The 18,756-nt window shown below is 42.5% G+C and overlaps 1 protein-coding gene and 2 long non-coding RNA genes across 36 annotated transcripts in view; 2 read left to right on the forward strand and 1 right to left on the reverse strand.

Annotated features, from left to right (window-relative positions):
• The window catches only part of LOC135176383 (uncharacterized), a 24,404-nt gene extending 21,202 nt beyond the window's left edge, over nucleotides 1-3,202 (forward strand). Inside the window, exons 4-5 of the long non-coding RNA XR_010302624.1 lie at nucleotides 1,672-1,801; nucleotides 3,054-3,202. This is a non-coding gene — a long non-coding RNA (uncharacterized LOC135176383). The remainder of the gene's footprint in view (nucleotides 1-1,671; nucleotides 1,802-3,053) is intronic.
• LOC135176384 (uncharacterized) lies at nucleotides 3,060-9,029 on the reverse strand. Of its 5 annotated transcripts, none has more exons than XR_010302628.1 (3): nucleotides 8,590-9,029; nucleotides 6,167-7,883; nucleotides 3,060-3,142 (listed from the first exon to the last, which is right to left on the reverse strand). It is a non-coding gene; the product is annotated as an uncharacterized LOC135176384 (long non-coding RNA). The 5 variants fall into 5 exon arrangements; XR_010302626.1 differs by lacking the exon at nucleotides 8,590-9,029 and adding an exon at nucleotides 8,219-8,306; XR_010302629.1 differs by lacking the exon at nucleotides 8,590-9,029 and having other exon boundaries at nucleotides 6,167-6,301; nucleotides 7,637-8,176.
• Nucleotides 9,030-9,303: 274 nt separating this feature from the next.
• KCNMA1 (potassium calcium-activated channel subfamily M alpha 1) overlaps nucleotides 9,304-18,756 on the forward strand; it is a 416,512-nt gene continuing 407,059 nt past the window's right edge. For all 30 annotated transcript variants that reach the window (XM_064145471.1, XM_064145472.1, XM_064145474.1 and 27 more), the window contains exon 1: nucleotides 9,304-9,950. In XM_064145471.1, coding sequence (XP_064001541.1) covers nucleotides 9,645-9,950 — 306 coding nt within the window. In that variant the 5' untranslated portion in view covers nucleotides 9,304-9,644. The remainder of the gene's footprint in view (nucleotides 9,951-18,756) is intronic.

The raw sequence follows: 18,756 nt of genomic DNA on the forward strand, positions 1-18,756 counted from the left end.
CCAATCTAAGAAATGCTGTGGTTCTGTATTTGTTTCTCACATACTGAGGTTGGATGCACAATAATGTATTATTGCATGCATAGCAGTGAACTTCCTTTTAGTAAAAGAGATGCTGGAAAATCCAGTTCTGTGAGATAGAGTAATACAATAGACAAGAGCTTATTGTCAGAGATTTTAAATGAGACTTAGCTGAGGTGGTGACTAGGTGGATGGTTTGTGATTAATACATCTCAAGCTTAAATACAGTTTAGCATTCCATTGCCTAAAACTGCATGTTTTTAATAACTGAAAATTATCTGTAGGATATCTACCTGTGAACATTTATGAAAAGAGGTGTTTTATTGTGTTTTCTCCCCAAAAATATTGCTACACTGATCACAAATGAGCCTATTATTAGATATGCACATGTAAATTATTATTATGATTATTATTAGATGTCTATGGGTATCTTTCACTGATGTGGCTCTAGAGTTGTATTCAAAGGCAGAACTGCACCCACCACATAAACCACAAACCAGCTATGCATTTTTCCATATGACTTAGATAACTTCTGACCATATTTTGAATTAGAATCAGAAATTAACATCTGCCTGAGGATCAGGTTAAAGCCATGAATATTAGTAGATGTGGCATATGAGGCTACTGAGTTAATAACTTTTGCTTCCACCATTATTATACCATTCAGAAGCTGCAGATAAAGGTCATAGATGACGTTTCCTTTTGTTGATTGCCATTAAATACCCAAACATTCCACTGAATTTCACATAAGAAAAGAAGATTATAAGACCTATTGGAAAATACTGCCTTTTTATTGTGGCCTTAGCTTCAGTTAGTTTGAATTCATTATGAAGGTACTTTGTTTAATGGCCTGCTAGAGGCTTAATACTGCATATGAGACTGCCACACTAGCAGAGCTCTGACATCTGACACATATCTGTGACTACTGGTATTTATTTGATCCTTAGCAGTGCCATTGACATGTGAGAGCACATATTTGGATCTTTTGGTGAGAAAACAGAAAAGTATGTCTTTAGAAGAGTCTTCCAGAGCCTCATCTTTTATCAGGAATGTGAAAAATCATGTCAGTTAATCACCAGTCCTTCCAAAAGTGTGGATAAATTTGGCATTGTTTTCTTCATTATGTTGTTAATTGAAGAACATCCAGTTCCAAATAAGAAATGAAATTCTAAAGCTATATTAATTCTGCAACTAAAGGTCACCTCTATATCGCACACTACCTTGGTAAGACAGAAGTGCTGATGAAGTCAGCAAGCAACTGAGGACATGACTTATACACAACCCCTGCAGCTTACCAGTCACTTAATCATACAAGGTGCTGAGTCTTGTCACTCTGGACCTAAAACACATGCTTCATTTTAAACATGTGACTCAGTGATGGGATTCTGTGAGATTACTTGTGCATAACATTAGACACCTGTTTAAGTGCTTTGCTGGATCAAAGCAGGATGGCTCATTAACTGGACTCTATCTCTTCCTACTATTGGAAAAACTCTATGGTGGATATACACTTACATAGTGAGATGAAAAAGAGTCCCTTCTGATTACGTTGAGATTTGGCTTTTCAAACCTTACTGTATGGGTTGATGCTTGATAAATAAAGTGGTCCTGATTTATTTCTGTTCTAATTTAATTTCATTTCCAAATTTTCAGTTTTCAGCTGTTAAGATCCAGAGAAGGGTAAGAGACAAGAAAGCAAAGCAAATTCTGTTCTTCCTGAAATGATGTTATTGTCAAAACCACCAAGTCACTACATTTGAGTATATCCTGGAGAGAACAAAGTGTAAGTATGCAATAAACTGAGAATAAATGGAGTGGCTGCTTGCAAGCTTATGGGCTCTCCTCTATGGTTTCACTTTGTCTGATGTCTGATTTCTCAGGGCTAAGCAGATTTACATCTGGTTTTCTGGGAGCCTGGTTTCAGTATACATACACCTTCATATTTTTCTTTGTTTTTCACAATTAACTGACTCCTGTGAAGATTCCCATTGGCCTAGCTGGAGTAGAGCAGCACTATAGTCCTGCTACTATTACTTTGCTATCCAAGTAATTTTTTCAGACTTTGGAGCCTTACAGTACATTAAGGCTGGGCTGCTGATTGCAATCTTTCTGCAAGTGCCACATGGCAAAGCTAGCACTGGACTTAAGAGAATTGCCCAATGCAAAGAGGCATCTTCAGACTTATGTTTTACAGTGAAGCTTCTTCATCCACTCTTCTCTCTTAATCGTGTCTTAGAAGGGATTAGAGTCAAAGCCAAATGGTTCCTAAAAACAATTAAATAAAGATATGGGTCCTATGCGTTTTCAGTATGCAAGATGATAAGTAAAATGAAAGGGACAATATTAACAGATGAGACGATAACCATGTATTCTTCCAAATTTAATACAGTAAAAAAAGATCTTTGCAGTCACTATGGCGATATCTGAGTGGTTCTGTGATGATTTCTTTGTAGCCAGTAAGTCGTAGCCACAGTGGGAACACCACTGCTGTAAACTGCACAAAGGTATGGGAGACACTGCTTTGTGTTTTCCTGGTGGTGGCACATAAAGGACTTAAGTATTTCCTGTATGTCTGTAATATTTGCTCTATTACTCCATTAGAAATTTCTAGGCCTATCTGGAAGGACAAAAGAATGCCAATGTTTCATGAAGAACTGAAGAGCATCTTTCACAAAACAAAGTTGTGAAGTGGTGCCAAAGAAAGTCCTGGTGTTGCACCAATATGTTTGAAGGGTGATATTACAGTACTGGTTTGCTACAACTCCACAAAATCAACACAAAAAAAAATAGAGAGTTTTTATTCTACTTCTGGGTTCGATCTCTGTATACCACTTCACAGAACTTATTTCTCTGTTCTCTCATTATCATTCAGTGTGGTGTGGAGGGTTAGCTGCTTCCACGGTTTGGATGAATGTCAAGGACTACTGAAAAAAAGGGGAACTAATGGTTTGGGAGGCATTTCAAAGGTCCTTTTTCCTTTATTTGATTTGCTTTGGTGCATTGTTTAACTGCTGGTTCTCTGTCTTCTTTTTTAGCCTACGTGTGTTTTAACAGTGCTTACTGCTGCTGTCTTCAGAATATCTCCTGATATCTTCCTCCTTCTCTCCTGTGGTAAATTCCCTGACTGAAAGGAAAAAAACCACATTAGTACAAATGCTAATAAACTGGCTCTGGTTTGCAGGAATCAAGAGTGCAGATTGATATTTGTTAAATGCACTTAGAGACACTGGAGTCTGTAGTATAGCTACTTAAGATTGCTCCTAAAGTCATCATTTCAGCTGTCACTCTTCTCAAATGCTAGCCATATCTCCTTAACATTCTGCTAATGCATAACCCATACTCATTTTCCAATATGAAGCGGTCCTGCTGGCAAGAAATATCACATCTAACCAAACATCACATATTTCAAAACATTTGGTAAGAGGAAAGGGAAGACAAGGAAGTACACTTAGGCCTAAATATGAAACAAAATATAAGAACATCCAAGAATTACCTTATTTAAAAAGAAGTCAGTCCTATTTGTTATTAAATTTCTATTCATGCTGTATGGATTGACATGAACAAGGGATTTCCTTTAACATTTTATTTGGCTGGATTGAGTGTGAGGGTTCCAGTACTCTGGAGATGATCACTTGGAATGACTGAGTGACCCATTCAAGCATTCTGCTGAGAGATGCTGTTGTCCTGCCAGCTGGAGCATTTTGCCAGGGTTAAGTGCCAAAGCAGATTTCAATATGAACATTTTAACTAATTCAAGGAAATCATTGCATAACCGCACAGCCAAGAATAGTGTTCAGATATACTGTTACAGAGAGATATGATGAAGTTGAATGTACTCATATTTGCAAAGTTCTTTGATAAAAGAAAGTGTTAGAGAGGTCAGTCTATTATCATGCTAAATATGTACTTCACTGTTTGAACAGATTGGCTAAATGTGAAATATCTAAAGAGTATTTTCAATGAATCTCTATTGAAATAGTTTGAGTTCCATGAAAAGAATAAATGCTAAAGATAACAATTTGCCATATGCTAATATAGTTACATGCAGCCATGCTACTCTTTTATGCATGTTAGTATTACTGCCTGAAAATATTTCCTCTCTAGATTCTTCGAGGACAGCAGATCCGCACTTAGGTGCGTTTTACATTGACACAAGATCTTCCTCAGTGTCTCAGAGAGCAAACATTACATTTTGTTGCATTACAACAAAAAGATCTCAGAATTATTTAATGATGCTGTTTTGTTTCCAGTACGCATCTAATTACTACAAATTAGCTTATTTTTCACCCTTCTCCCATGTGCAAAGTAGGAACAGTAATGTATAGTAAGAAAGTGAAGCTTGGAATTAATTATGCATTATATGTCTGGTTTACATTGTGCCTCCATCACATGAAGTCAGGATCCAATACCCTGCTGACTCAGGAATACAGACCTAGTCCCTTGACTAGCAAACTGTGTTAACTATTTTGAAAATTTTACTTCTATGTGTAAGTTCCTACTCTGCCACTGCTACTGACATTGCAGAAAACCCAACAGAATCTTCTGTGGGGACAGCAGCAATGTACAGAAGGAAGCTGTGGGTTACAAACAGTAAATATTTATGCTGCTTAAACTATTACATGAGGTAACGCTAGTGCATCGTGTAAGGGACTATTCAAGTAGCAGCCTGAAGCCTGGTGGTGAGAGGATAGATACATACCTAGCTGGAACTTCGACTTTTATACCCTGGAGAAGTATTTGCCTTTAGAAAACCTTGAGCTGCTTCTTCAATGTTTATGCCTTTAACCAAACAGGAAAGTTTTACATATAATCACTGAACAAATGAGTTGTGGCAAAGAAAGTTGTTATCTTGGTATAGGTAAAGATTTTCTAGCCTTTTCAAATGTAATTCTTGTCAAGATAATAACATACAATTATTTCCTACCATTTCTCCAGTCATTTCTCCAGTCTCAGACCAAATGACTTTCATCAAAACTGGAGACTACATGGTTAGTCTTTCACATTTGATTTTGTGAGGAAAAATCAACCAAACACATAATCTAGTCATTTAGAGGAAATAAATATGTTGTATTATTAGTCCATTAATATATTTTTTTTTAACTGTCATACCACATTACTTCTTGGTGCAATATTTGGTAACTAGTGAAGCCACATCACTTACTTGCATGGATTCTTTAATTGTAATTGAAAGGCTTACCACTCCAAAGAGTTTCTGTGTTTTCAGTAGTTTGTGCATGAACCCTTGGAAATCTTAACTGGTTTCCTGTTCTTTATATACTGTGTGTTTTTCTTTATTGAAATGTGCAGAAGATTCCCTTGTATAAGCCAAAAACCCCACTGTGATTTATACTTGATTTATACAGGTACAGTCAGGCAACTTCATTTGGCTTTGTTGTGTTCAATGCACTTAATTAAATAGTTTGCTATTGAAAAGGCAGGTAAGTTATATCTGATTAAATGCATTCCTTAATTGCATATTTAATTGCTAAAAGCTGGATTGTCCTGTGTGTTGAGAATGTTGCTGAATGGAGGGTGGTATTCTGTGGTTGTTTTGTTTTTCATTGTAAAGATCCAGGTTTGAAGAATATTTTAAATACTTTATCTGTACACACAATATCCACAAGAGGGAACTGTTTTACATAAAGAGGAGTTATTTTCCTTGCTGCTAAAATACAGATCTGTGGAACCAAACCCTCTGGATTTACGTTGAGCTGGCATAATTGCACCCTGGACTATGCTTTATGATAGCAAGAGGAAGAATACAGGTAAACACAGCACTCGTTATGTTCCGTAAATAGGATGCAGTTAAATAAGTAAAATTTTAGCTCTTGTGTTGAAATGTTAAATAGAAAACTTATCTGAAAATGAATCCACCTACGTTTTATGTTTGCTCAGAATAAGCATCTCCAGGAAACAGAGAGAGAAAAGCTTGTTTGGCCCAAAGGCAACGTGACATGCAGTAAATGAAACATGCAGCCCCTGTGTGCTTTTTCAAACTCCACGTTATAAAATCCATAGCAGAAAGCAGGCCTTCACTTACTCATGAAGTAGTTAGCTCTAATGGTACTTTACTAGAATGATACTCATTGATGTATCATTTGTACCTCTGCCTACAAACTGGTGAACACACACAAAAAACTTAACCTACCTTCCATATGCTTTGTCTTTAGCAGATCATTCCAGTTTAGCAAGCTTTTCACTGGTTATGTAAGTCTCAGCAGTTGATATCAAGGAGTTTACCTCAGTATGTGAGTTTAATCATAAATATTTATACAACGGAGACCTGTTTATATAAACAAGAGGAGTTTTGTTTATAGAGGTAACAGCAACAGATAACAGTTACGCAGGTAACAGAAAGGTCTTTTCTCTGGATATAGAGTGTGACATTTATAAACAAGACCTCTCAGTGTATGTGTTTGTTGCTTTTTGAGCAGCAGGATTTAAAATCAGTGTTGTACAAGTGATCATAATAAGTCTCCCATCCCTGTTCAAATCTGTGTGAAAATGCACAAATGCATTCAAATGATGTTATTTTTAACGTACACCCTATACCCTGTGGTATATTTGCTTTGGTTCAGTCTGTGTTTTTGTTTAGGACCATCCTTTGTATTCATGAGTACAGTATTATAGGGATGGCTAGTGGTCCTGTTTGCATTTGAAGTGCTCATGAAACCAGTGTCTACAGTGCTCAGCTGCAACAGTACATAGAGTCAAATAAATACTTGCTAGCTCAGATCTTCTGAATGCATGAAGTAGAGGAAGAGACTTTAAAATTTCAGCCTCCCTGGCAAATCTTTTAGGCCTTCTGAAACTACAGCAAGGGAAACATATGCCACATCTGTGGCTTGAGAAACTCAGACCTTGTCATCTACCAGACCAGAATATAGAAGAAGCTGCACCATGTAAAAGCTTCTGAGCTGTGCTGTGCTACCGTTGTTCATTGGCCAGGTCTTGTTCATTGCACAGAGCTTGTGGTTTCCATTAGCTGAAAGAACTTCAAGTACCTGGCACTTTCTGAAGATGCTGCTCCTGCGCTTGTTCCTCTCCTGGTGTTCACTGATGGATGAAAGGATCTGTATGCATGTGTTCAGATGTGAAAAGCGTTCTCCTTAAACACCATCCCAGGGACACGGAGCAAACGACTGTCAGGACCAAGTTCTGTGCCCATGTCCAGGGGGATGTGAACTTGTCATAACATTTGGAAGACATGGGAAGGGGTGTAGCAGATGTGGCAGCCCAATTTGGGGTTACATGTGGCAGCTGTGCCATGCAGTTTCTTTACAACCTGTTTTCTGCATCTAAAAGTCATCTGCTTAATTCCCCTACAACAGCCTCCTGGGAAGGAACTGCTTGAGGTGCACTGGACTACAGTAATGTAGTATTTTCCCATCTCCATGTTACTGTCTGAATTCTTTTCTATTCAGAGACCTCTTCTTCCTCCCCTCTGGAGAAAAGAAGCCCTCCCTTAAAGGAATGGACTGAAGGAGTAGATTAGAATGAGATGTGAGAAACTCACACAGCTAGACAACTGGTGGTGTACTGCACAAAACAGTGGAGGTGGATGTGTGCATTAGAGAGCCCCATAAAAACCTTTTGAGAACTCATAAAATCTCATTACCATCACTAAAGTAGAAAGCAAAGATAAGCCGACCTCAGCCAGATGCAGCAACAGGAACTCCTAGTAAAGGTTAAGCGATTATTATTTCATAATGGTGGCTCTGTGCAGGGGTAGTGACGAGGTCAGACAAGGAAATGTCACCCCCAGAGAGGCTGCTGTTGTCTTTTACCCTTGGAACGGCGTCAGGATGATCCCGTAACACCTTGTTCCGACAACCGCGGGAGCAGCCCATGTGGCGAACAGGAATCTTTACAAACAAACAAACAAACAAACAAACACCCCTGCTTGGCGGTGGGAATGGGAAAAGCGCACAGCAGGCAGCTCCCCAGGTGTTCTTTCCGGATTGCCCTCCCCGGCGGTCATTTTAAAGGGCTGTTTCTATCTCTGGGGGTTAATTTCAGGAACGTTCCTGGGACGCGCAGCCATTCGCGGTGCGTTTGCAGTATTCCCCGCGGTCAGTCGCAGACAAAGCAGGCCAGCCCGCAGCGGCCAGACCCGCACGGCGGCTCCCTCCCGGCGTTTCCAGCGCGGCACATCCCGTTCCCGCCCGCTGCCCCCTCCCGCCCTCGCCTCCCCGGGCACCTGCTGCTGCAACTCAGCCGCCTCCGGCCCGCGCCCGCCGCGCGCACTGCCTCCCCCCGCCCACCCCGCGGGGGCTGCGCTCGCGCTGCCGCGGCCCGCGGTGGGCGCGCGGTGGGGCAGGCGGGCAGCGCGAGGCAGCGCGCGGGTGCGGGGGCCGCGGCAGCGCCGTGCGTTAGCCGCTGCGTCACGACAGCCGCCACACCGCCCGCCCCCGCCCCACCGCGGCTGCGGACAGCGCTGCGCGCCGGCGGCCGCCATGGACCCGCCTGGGCCACAGGGACTTGTTGGACCTGCAGCTCCCCGGCGCGGCCGGGCACCGCCTCGCCGCCACCTGTGAGGCGCCTCGACACCACCCTCCCGCCCCTGCCCACCCCTCCGCAGTCCTCCGGAGCCATCGCTTAGTGCCTCAGCGGCCCCGCAAGCGGGACCGAGCGCCGCAGGGTGTGGAGCGCGGCGGTGCCGCAACGGCGCTGCCCATGGGGGGCCAGGAGCCCGCCTGAGCCGGCGCCCCCACCCTCGGTGGCAACAGCAGAGCGGCGTCCCGGGCCGGCCCAGCATCCTCTCCCTGCGGAGAGGGCCGCGGTTGCGGGGCCGTCGCGTTCCCCGGCGGCAGCTTGGGAGGGGCGGGGAGCCGGCGGCAGAGGCGCCTCTGCGCGTGTGGGAGCAACAGCCTGAGCGACAGCCTGCGCCCTGGAGGGAGCTCCTGAAGGATGGGCGAGGAGGCGGCGGCAGCAGCGGCAGCGCACGCACAGATGGGCCAGCGGAGCATGAATCCTTAGGAGCCACAGGAGGCTGCTGCCGGCACCGAGGGGAAAAGAGGAGAGGAAGGGGCTGGACTTGGAAGAAGAGGAGGAGGAGGAGGAGAAGGGGGGTGTGCGTGGGTACTGAGTATCGCTAATAACAAGTTAAAGACTATTAACAATAATAACAGACGACTTCGGGGAAGATCCGCGGCGGAGGCTGAGAGATCCCGCTGGCGGCAGCGGGGTTGCAGCGCTGGGTATCTTGGAGAGACGCTCTGAGGCATCAGTTTGTGGTGGCGGATGGTTTTTTTCCTGGGGGTGGGCGGGGTGGGGGCTGTGTATGCGGGAGAAGGAAGGGGTGGGAGTCTGAGGAGGAGACCACCTTGCTATTATTTTTAAATTTTAAAATACTATTTTTGCCGTACAAGGAGGACGCTCGGAATTCGCCGGCCTGTCGGTTCCCAAGAGGGACCCGGCCATTGTGCCGTCGCTTTTTTACATCTTCTTTTTCTGTTGGGTTGGTTTGTTTGTTTTGATTCTTAAAAAAAAAATACATTTTTTCCTTCTGTGCTGAGCAGCAGCGGCAGGAGCAGCAGCAATATGGCTGGTGATGGGTTTTTTTGGGGGCGCTGGCGGCGGGAGGAGCTCTCGGAAGCCCCTGCGCGCCCGGCTCGCTGTTAGCTATGGCAAATGGCAGCGGCGGCGGCTCCTACTCGGGCGGCAGCGGCGGCATTAGAATGAGTAACAATATCAACGCCAACAATCTCAACACAGACTCGTCCTCCTCCCCCGTCAATGTGCCCAAGATGGATGCGCTCATCATCCCGGTGACCATGGAGGTGCCTTGTGATAGCCGCGGACAGCGCATGTGGTGGGCTTTCCTCGCCTCATCCATGGTCACTTTCTTTGGGGGACTGTTTATCATCCTGCTGTGGAGGACCCTCAAGTACCTGTGGACTGTCTGCTGCCACTGCGGAGTCAAAAACAAGGTAACTCCCCCTCCACTTTGCCCTTTGGTGTCGGTGGTGGTTTGGTGCGGTGGTGGTGGTGGTGAGAAGTAGTAGGAGCCCAGCTTCGTAGACCAGGGCACCTGGGCGAAGCGGCTCTGGAGGAAACGCTGGTAGAACTGTTGATGGATGGCAGTGTGCTGTGTGTTGTCTGCTCTTGTGGTAGGGTCGTCACAGGCTGTCGGCAGCAACATTTTGGGGGAGCGTAGCTGGAAAGGCCACCAGATGTTGGGTGCAGCCCTGAGACGGTGTCCCCCTGTCCCTCCCCTCTCCCTGTCAGCCCACAGAGGGATACCCTGTTTAAGTTGCACCCTGCGTCAGCTGGCTCTTGCCGAGGCACACGCCGGCGTGGTGGGGCAGCGTGGTTCCGAAGTTGATTAACACGCTTCCCTCCACCGCAGTTGGTGCCGGGGCGGGAAGTGTGTGTTTGCTGATCAAAACTCGCACTTCTCTTGTGGCATGGCAAACTTTGGAAACCGAAAGAGTAAACTGCTCAAGTAAGTATTTTAAAAGGTAGTTCCAGTCCTTGAGAATCGTTGACACTTGTGCTTGATCAGATCCCTTGCAGAATTTAGAAGTACTTAGTGCATTGGCGAGTAACACACTAGGTCACTATTCTTTTAGCTTAAGTGCAAAATCTTTGAGGAAACTTCTCTGCCCCTTTGATTTTCGTATATTACCACTTGGAAAAAAGCCGAGTTAGTACCTGAAGTTGAAGCGTCTCTTTTCACACCGGGACATAAGAGCGCTAAGAACTTTCTCGGGTCCAGACTTTGATCTTCACTTAAGGCGAACGGGATAGAAAGTGTTAAGACTGTAATTGTGAAAGTGTATTTTGACAGACCCCAGAATAGACCAGCAGCTGGAGTTTCTCCCCTTTCCTTTTCACATTTTTTGGATTACAAATGGAATAATATCTGCTTCAGTTATTCCTGGCACACAGACACCCTCAAAAACACATACACCTTTTAATATATGGTTGCTGGGTTGCTGGCTTGCTTTGACATCCAGTAAGCTGTCTTCTCCATTTTCTGGTCCTCTCTTCACTAAAAACACTTTGTACAGCATGTAACCCAGCTGTACAAAAGATCTCAGGCTTAGGGCAAACAAGAAACAAGAGTGTGAGAAGTTGTGGTACTTGTTTGTTGTTTGTTTGGGTTCAGTGTGGTGGGCATCCAGTTCCAGTTGCATAAACAAACCTCGTTGCAGGTGGAAGTAGAACAGTTGCAGTGAACTTGGCCTATGTGTGGGATAAGTGGTTGCTGGAGAGAAGGAATAAATAAAAGCTCTTTAATTTGGCCTCAGACATCAGAAAGCTTACCACACAGTATTGCTTCTCTATAGGCATTTCTTTATTTCATTCAAGACCAAACCTGAACTTTCTTAGAGAGGTGCTAGTCAAGTATGATGACAAAGCTCAAATGGATTTGTGATAACGTGTGTCCAGTAAAATAACCATTTCCGGCCACAGTAAAAGGTGGCCTTGAAGAATATGTGGATAGTTAAAGATTTATGCAGTTCCTTCTGTCTTTAGCATTTTCCTTCCCACATGAGACAAATCTGCAAGGACTACCAGGGATGATGAAAAAGAAAATCCTGCAAGTTGTCGTCTCATGCTTCTTTCCTTGAGAGAATGAAAAATTAGAGACTTGTACACAAGCTTCTTGTGCAGTGTCTTTGCAGGTGTTGGTGGTCTGACAGTCCCCTGTTGGGACGTAGTTGAAGCAGAGCATTCACTTCTTAACCAGGGCCAAAAGCCATGTCCAGATTGCCTTTAAAACTTTTGCTAAATGACAGGCATCATTGAGGGTTTCCAACGTTTCTAGTTTGAATGATTTGGCATACTGCCCTGTCCGGTTGGGAGAGTTAAGTTTATTTTGCATTTAAGACCTGAAGTGTCCCTGTCCATGAATATCGTTCCCTGGGGTCAAGAGGACAAAAGACTTTGCAGGTAGGGGGAGATGTAAATCTCTTTATAGACTGGTTCTGTTCCGCTTGTAAGGGTTTTCAAACCTCTGATGAAAAAGAACTTTCAAGGGCTAGTCCTGCATTCCTTACATGCTAAATTAAGGAATTGAAGGGAATTTTGTGTGTATAAGTAGTAAATAGTTATTCCAAAAGACCTTTATAGGGTTTAGAGTATACAGGCTAAATAAAGAAACAACTGAAAATGTCTTAAACTTTGCTGTTATCAAACACCTGCGTTGTGCTGCACGTTAACTTGGGTGAAAAATGTGAATTCCAACTATATCAGACCTGATAGCAAAAGCAATTTTACAAGAAGTAGCTCCTCCCACTGTGGGACTGAAGAAGTTTTCTGCCTCTTACAACCTTTTCTTCTTGGTGCTGCCTCATCTGCTGCTCTACAGGTTGCTACCAGAGTTGGGTTATCCAACACTGTCTCACCATCTACATGAAGAAAGGTCCCGTTGAGGGAGCAAAACAAAATCTTTCCTGTGTCTATGCTCTGTAGCTTCTTAGTAAATAATTCAGTTCCTGTGCTAACACCTGTGTCCATATATGTTATTGCAAGGAACTGCAAAAGGTTTTATTTTACCCCTGCTATGTTCTAAGCACTTAATTGGATTCCTCAGATTCATCAGTGATTGCTGACTTGATTTGGGGCTGTTACCCTTTTAAATGGCTGCATAGAGGGATTTAGACTGTGGGTTTTTGTGTTTGTTGGTTTGTTTTTTTCTTTTCCCTCCTTAAGACATTGAATTTAAGGTTGGAGTTGTAAGGCATGATATAAACAGTTTAACACTTTGCAGTATGAAATGTTACCTTGGGTTGGTCTTTTCTTTTTCTTGGAGATAAAGGCAAGATAATGTGAGTTGAGAATGTAAAAACTTTGGGGAGCAGAACAGTAAATGTTGCCATTTTATGTCATATCTGAATAGAATATAAATATTAATCATGTGCTAAAGATGATTGCTGACGTTTTAAGGGGTTTATGCTCCATGCTTGCATTGCAAGTTAACATATAAAAAGATCTGTCAAGAAGAAAATTGTAAATCTTGACCTGTGTTTTCAGTTTCTTTCCAGTGAATCATTACAGTTGAAGTCTTTATATTCGTTTACTTAATATGGAATATAATTTCAGATATATTTTTTTCCAAAGTATTTATAATCACATTGCAGTAACCTAGCAAACACTAGTTTTCTCCTCAGTGTCCACATTTGGAGGAGTGCTTAGATGTTGTCAAAGAACTGCACTTTTTCTTTGTCCTTTGACCAACTCATTCCTCGTATTTCATGAGGAGTAGGCTGTGTGACTGAAATTCAGTGGGCTGGACTCTGATGCCATAAGTTAGGTTTGTGCCTGGATGTAACAGAAAAATAAAATAAATATGAATGGTGAAGTGCATGGTACAGAGTAACTAAATGGGTATTGCACAATCTGTAGTTCTTTTGCTTATGTCAATTTTCTATTCCCTTTCTTATGTGTCTGAAAGGCATTTTCCACTCACATTATCTGGTACTGTGATATGCCTATGCTGCTTTAAAGGAATTTCTAACTAGTAGGCAGGAGCAGTGGACTAAGAGAGCAAAAGTTTGGGCCCCAGATGGCTCCTGTCCAGTACAGAATGAAGTGAATTTTGTGTCCTTTGGAAGAATGTGATTCTGGACCCTGTGTCATTGCTTCTTGCTTCCCTAAAGAGTGGCACCCTTTAAGTGCCTTATGCCTTCAAGGCTCATCAGCTAAAGTGTAATCTTTATTGCTATGCTATAGTTCACTTGATTTCAGTGTTGTGAAGAGCTTTTCCTCTCCACAACCCAGGACTATGCACACATACGAAATTAAATGATGTTGCTAGCCTGAAATGACAAGCCACAGTTGTCTTCTTTTACATTGGTCTATGTATTTGGGAAGTTTAATAAAGAACACAGCGCTAGGTTTGGTCAGCAGAAACCAATCAACATTCCCATTTGTTATGCAGGGAATTTTTTTCTCTGGAGGTACAGTATTTGCAGAAGTCTTCTTTGCAAAGGTAAGATTTCTCATCCAGACCTTTAAGGCCTGAGAAAAATTGGAAGTGAAAAAAATGTAAGTTTCCCCTAAAAAATTGTTTGTACTAAACTGGCTGTCACAGTGCTAGGTTTGTCAATTTCCTAGCAGTACCTGCATAAACATCCTCTCCAAGTGAAATTAAAGAAACAAGCTCAAAACAAGGCAATACTCTCAAAATACAGCTTGAGGAAAGTATGAGTGCATGTGGGCACAAAATGCAGGAGATCCCTTTAGTAATGGAAACCTCACCTTGACTCTTGAAGATGTACTGAGCAGAGGCACATGAACAACTGCAGGGCTCATGGGATTAGCAGCAGACTGTAATGCATTTTGCTCATTAGTCACATGCACAGCCTGGCTGAAGGCGCTGAATTGTTCCTGTCTCATGGCTATCAGGTGGTCTGTACGTAATTACTCCGAGAGTGTCCCATCAGACAGGTTGCCAGTTGAGAGATGGACATAGTGGAGTGGTCAAGGACTGAAGAAAAAGTCTTTGCAGATGGGTTTTTTAGAACTGAAAAAAGGTACTGGTATGGAGAGATGTGTGCTGAGAAGACACCTTTAGGTCTCTGGAGCTCAGAAAGGATTTCACATTTTACATGCTAAAATTGGTTATGCATACAGAAGAAAGAAAATGTAAGGACAAGGATTTAAGCTGTAATCCAAGCAGTCTCTACCAGAGCGTTATTTTGATGCAGTGTCATATTTATTTTCAAGGCTTTGCAATGTACATTTAAGGAGAAAATCTACACTCAGAATTTGCAAGTCTTACGTGTTTGCAAAGCTGAAAATGCTGGCTGGAAAACATTAATTTTCACATCTTTTCCCATGTTAGCTCAGTAATACAGAACAAAAAGCTTTTAAGTGACGGTGATCTACGTACGCAGTTTTGTTGTGGCGGAATTTCTGCATGCAGAATGAGGACAGTTTGCAGGTGCAGATATAGAAACACTGAAAACGTGGAGAGTGCTAGTCCTAAGAACAATCTCCACGGGGCAGAACCTAAGGAGTAAAATTAAGAACAAAACAATGATGGTACATGTCTGTCCTGGACTACTGCGAGAAAGTGGATTGGGAATTTTAGTCATGGAGTGCCCTTCCTGGGACAAATCTGAAAAAGCAGCAGTAATCTCTAGTCAGCAGAGAAAATAGAGAGCACTGGTCAGTGTTCATCAGAGACTGGCACTGCTATTGTGTGCAACACAGCTCAGACTCCACAACAGTAATAATGCCTTGACAAGGTCAGCCTGGGCTCATTCAGCACCAGTGGGACATTCTGTAGTACGAGATTGTACAGCAGCAGTTTGAGTGAGCCTGGTGAGATGAGAGAGTGGGGTATCCTTCTGGTTCTATTAGACATACCAAGTCATGCTGCATAACATTATCTGTTTGACATGTATGAAAGTTACTGAATTATCAGAAGTCTGAGAAGGACACAGTGAGTACTGCTTGCGGAGTTTTTCTAAGGGAAAGATTGCTGAAACATTATGCGTGGGTGTTAATGGTTAAAGAATATTTTTCTCCCCCACATATCATTTCAGTGACAAAAGGAGAAGGACTATATAAAATACTGTGATTCTAGAATGAGTTCATGTGGCGCTACATTGAAAGTTTAGAATCAGAATATCTCAAGTTGAAGTGACCCATAAGGATCGTGAAGTCCAACCAACTTCTTGACCTTCCTTATGGGGCTGCAGTGCCGAAGTCTTCCAGTCTGCCAAGTGAGTTCAAGGCTTGATTAGATCAGGAGACTAGACTGGCATTTATGCCAGTTTTACACAGGGCTTAGCACACAAGTTGCAGATTGGACCTCATGGTTTGTAAGTGTGAGCACTTTGCAGCACGTGGCTCACCTTGGGTAGCAACAGAAGATGGAAATGCAGCAGAAGTTAGCACTTCCACCACTCATATGGCTGGATGAATAAATAGGAAAGAAAGATACTGATCTTCCAAGCCTGTTGGAGATGAACTGGTCAGGAAGGGCCCATTTGGAATCACAGTGGTATTTATAGCCTGAGAACACATGGGGTTTGCATCTTTGAGAGGAACGCTTCATTTCCATTTATAGTATGCACGGCTTTGTTTAAATAAATGTGCTGCCACTGAAATGTGTTGAGTTCAGTTTGCTTTGAGATGATATATTACATGTATTTGTTTGAGAGTTACAGAAATGGTGAGCATTATCTGAAGCCTGTTGAAGTAGAGGGAGGCAGTCCTGAGAACTTTAATGGTTTTGGAGCCAGGCCTAAATGTTCACAGTGTTCTAGATGAATCAGGCGTCTTAATAGACTGAGTCTTATGTTGACATTTTAAGCTTTTAAAAGCTTTTTTCTTTTATTGCAGGAAGGTGTATTTGTTTGGCTTGTGGCCATTTTGTCAGAGATTTCAACATTAGAAGCATAATATTTAAAAATCTTAGGAGGTATGTTTCCATTCTGGTCAGGACTGAAACGTTCTGCCAGCGTCCCTTAGAAATGAGAATTTGAGAACTGCTGATAATATACTATCGTGGCACCTCTGCTGCAAGTTGGTGTGCAACAGTAAATATTGGCTCTTTTTTTAGAACTGCAGTACGTGCACAGTTAGTGGTACTGGCTAAGGTCCCTGGCCCCCTGCATCACCTGCAGGACAGAGACACATGCAGCTGCAGCCCCAAGTCCTGCAAGTCCTTCTGCATGCCATTAGCTTCACTACGTAATTTACATATCATATCTGTATGGAGTAGAGAAAAGCCCACCAAGTCTTATCACCAGGCCAGAAGAGCTGGGAAATAGGCTGGATGTTAGGAGGAAGTTCTTCACAGAGTGATTGGCATTGGAATGGGCTGCCCAGGGAGGTGGTGGAGTCACTGTCCCTGGATGTCTTCAATAAAAGCCTGGATGAGGCATTTAGTGCCATGGTCTAGATGACTAGGGCTGGGTGCTAGGTTGGACTGGATGATCTTGGAGGTCTCTTCCAACCTGCTTGATTCTGTGATTCTATGATCATCAACAATTGTGGCATAACAGCCAGAATTTTGAGTGGCTTGTCACTATAATTGTTAAGATAGGACTCTACTGTGTTATATTTGTATTGCTTTTTATATACTGAGGAATAAATTTGTAACAGAGTTTTGCTCCCCTTTGTCCAAGCAAATGCTAACTATTTGGCATTTTCTTTCTTGTTACAGTTAATTCATTTCTCATGATAACTTTTGCAGTTTTATGTAAGGGTTTAGCCTTTATTTGTTAAACTAAAAAGCTGGCTCACTTTAAATTGTCTATTATTAATGAGACTAGCACTGTTAGTGTTGTATTAATTTCATATTTCAAATCTAGTGGAATCATTATTGCAGATAAGTATTGAAAAAAACAAAACCCTAAATAATTTTAGGGTGACCTTAACGTTACAAAAATAGAGTGAAATATATCAGATTTATTCTGTGTTGTCCTGATTTGCGTTAGGGCAGAACTAAGTCTGTTCAGTGATTTTACATTTCAGCTCAGTCTTTGCTGATTAACTGCACTTTCTGTAGTTAATGGCATTTTTTCACAGACAGTGTCTGCTTCTGTAAGTGACAATGCTTGATGTTTCTAGCTAGTACTAAAGATTGCTGTACAGACCAAATTCACCACTGAATCTTTGTATTACACTGAGGGTGCAGAAAGTAAAAGGCTGCACCAGGAGGCAGGAGGGTAGAGTTCAGGTGTCCCTAAACTGCCCAACAAGGTATTCCATTGCATATTTGTCAGTATAAAGTTAAGAAATCAGAAGGGTTAAACTCTTTTCTTCAATGATCAGCATCCAGAGACTGCTCTGCCTTTTCTGCCTTCAATCCTGATCCATGAGTTTCTGAATCCAGTTCTCATCTGCTGCCAAATTCAGTCTGGGGCTTCCCTGGTACCTGCCCACAGCATCACTAGTAATGGTAATTGCTGTCAGAGGAGTTAGGTTCAATAGAGGGTTTGTATGTGTTTAATTATCATTATTTTCATGACAGTAGTTTTCCACTTCAAAAGTGTTTCTCCCTTACTGCCTTTCTCTTCCCTTGGGGAAGGTCAATAGAGAACACCTGTGGCTCGTTTAGGGGCCCGCCCTGCCCTGACCTCTGACATTTGTTCAAGTACCTTGTAGATGTTTCTAGTACGAGCTCCATTAAAGTCAGTCGCGTTGTGCTTGTGCATGGGTAAGTCTGCTGGTTAGAGATCACTTGAAACAGGTTACTAGCTTCTTTGATCTGTAATGGGTGTTGTAGCTGATACAGAGCATGTCAGATGCTTCCCTATGTGGTAAATCCTTTGGCTGTGGGTGGTTTAACAGGGCTTCTTTTGAAAGGGAGTTTGCTGATCAACAGGCAGATGGGTGATGTTCTCGCATTTTCTATGTTATGCTGTAAATATTGTTTTGTAAGGCAGCTGATAAAGCCTTGGGTTGTAAGGGCTGGAGGAAAGCACCTTATTTTTTCCTTGTAATCAGAAGAACACAACTGGGAAGAAAATATTGCAGTGTCTGTCTACATGTGATGCAAACATCTTTTCACACGAGGGAGAGTTTTAATACTTTGATTATATGCTTCTGATAAATGGATTTGTTATGTGTGAAGTTTTTCTGTCTTTTCATATTAGTTTTCTTCTATTCCCATTTATTTTGAAAGCCTTCTGATTCTTTCAGCCTCAGAAGGAGTAGCCTACTGGTTTTATGTTTACATTATTTTGCTTTCAGCTATAATGCATACTTTTTCCTTTTGTTCTCTGTGGTAATGCTATTTCTCTGCTGTCTTTAGCACACAGGTTGTGT

The sequence above is a fragment of the Pogoniulus pusillus genome, chromosome 6, assembly GCF_015220805.1.
Source record: "Pogoniulus pusillus isolate bPogPus1 chromosome 6, bPogPus1.pri, whole genome shotgun sequence".
In the NCBI taxonomy this organism is placed as follows: domain Eukaryota; kingdom Metazoa; phylum Chordata; class Aves; order Piciformes; family Lybiidae; genus Pogoniulus; species Pogoniulus pusillus.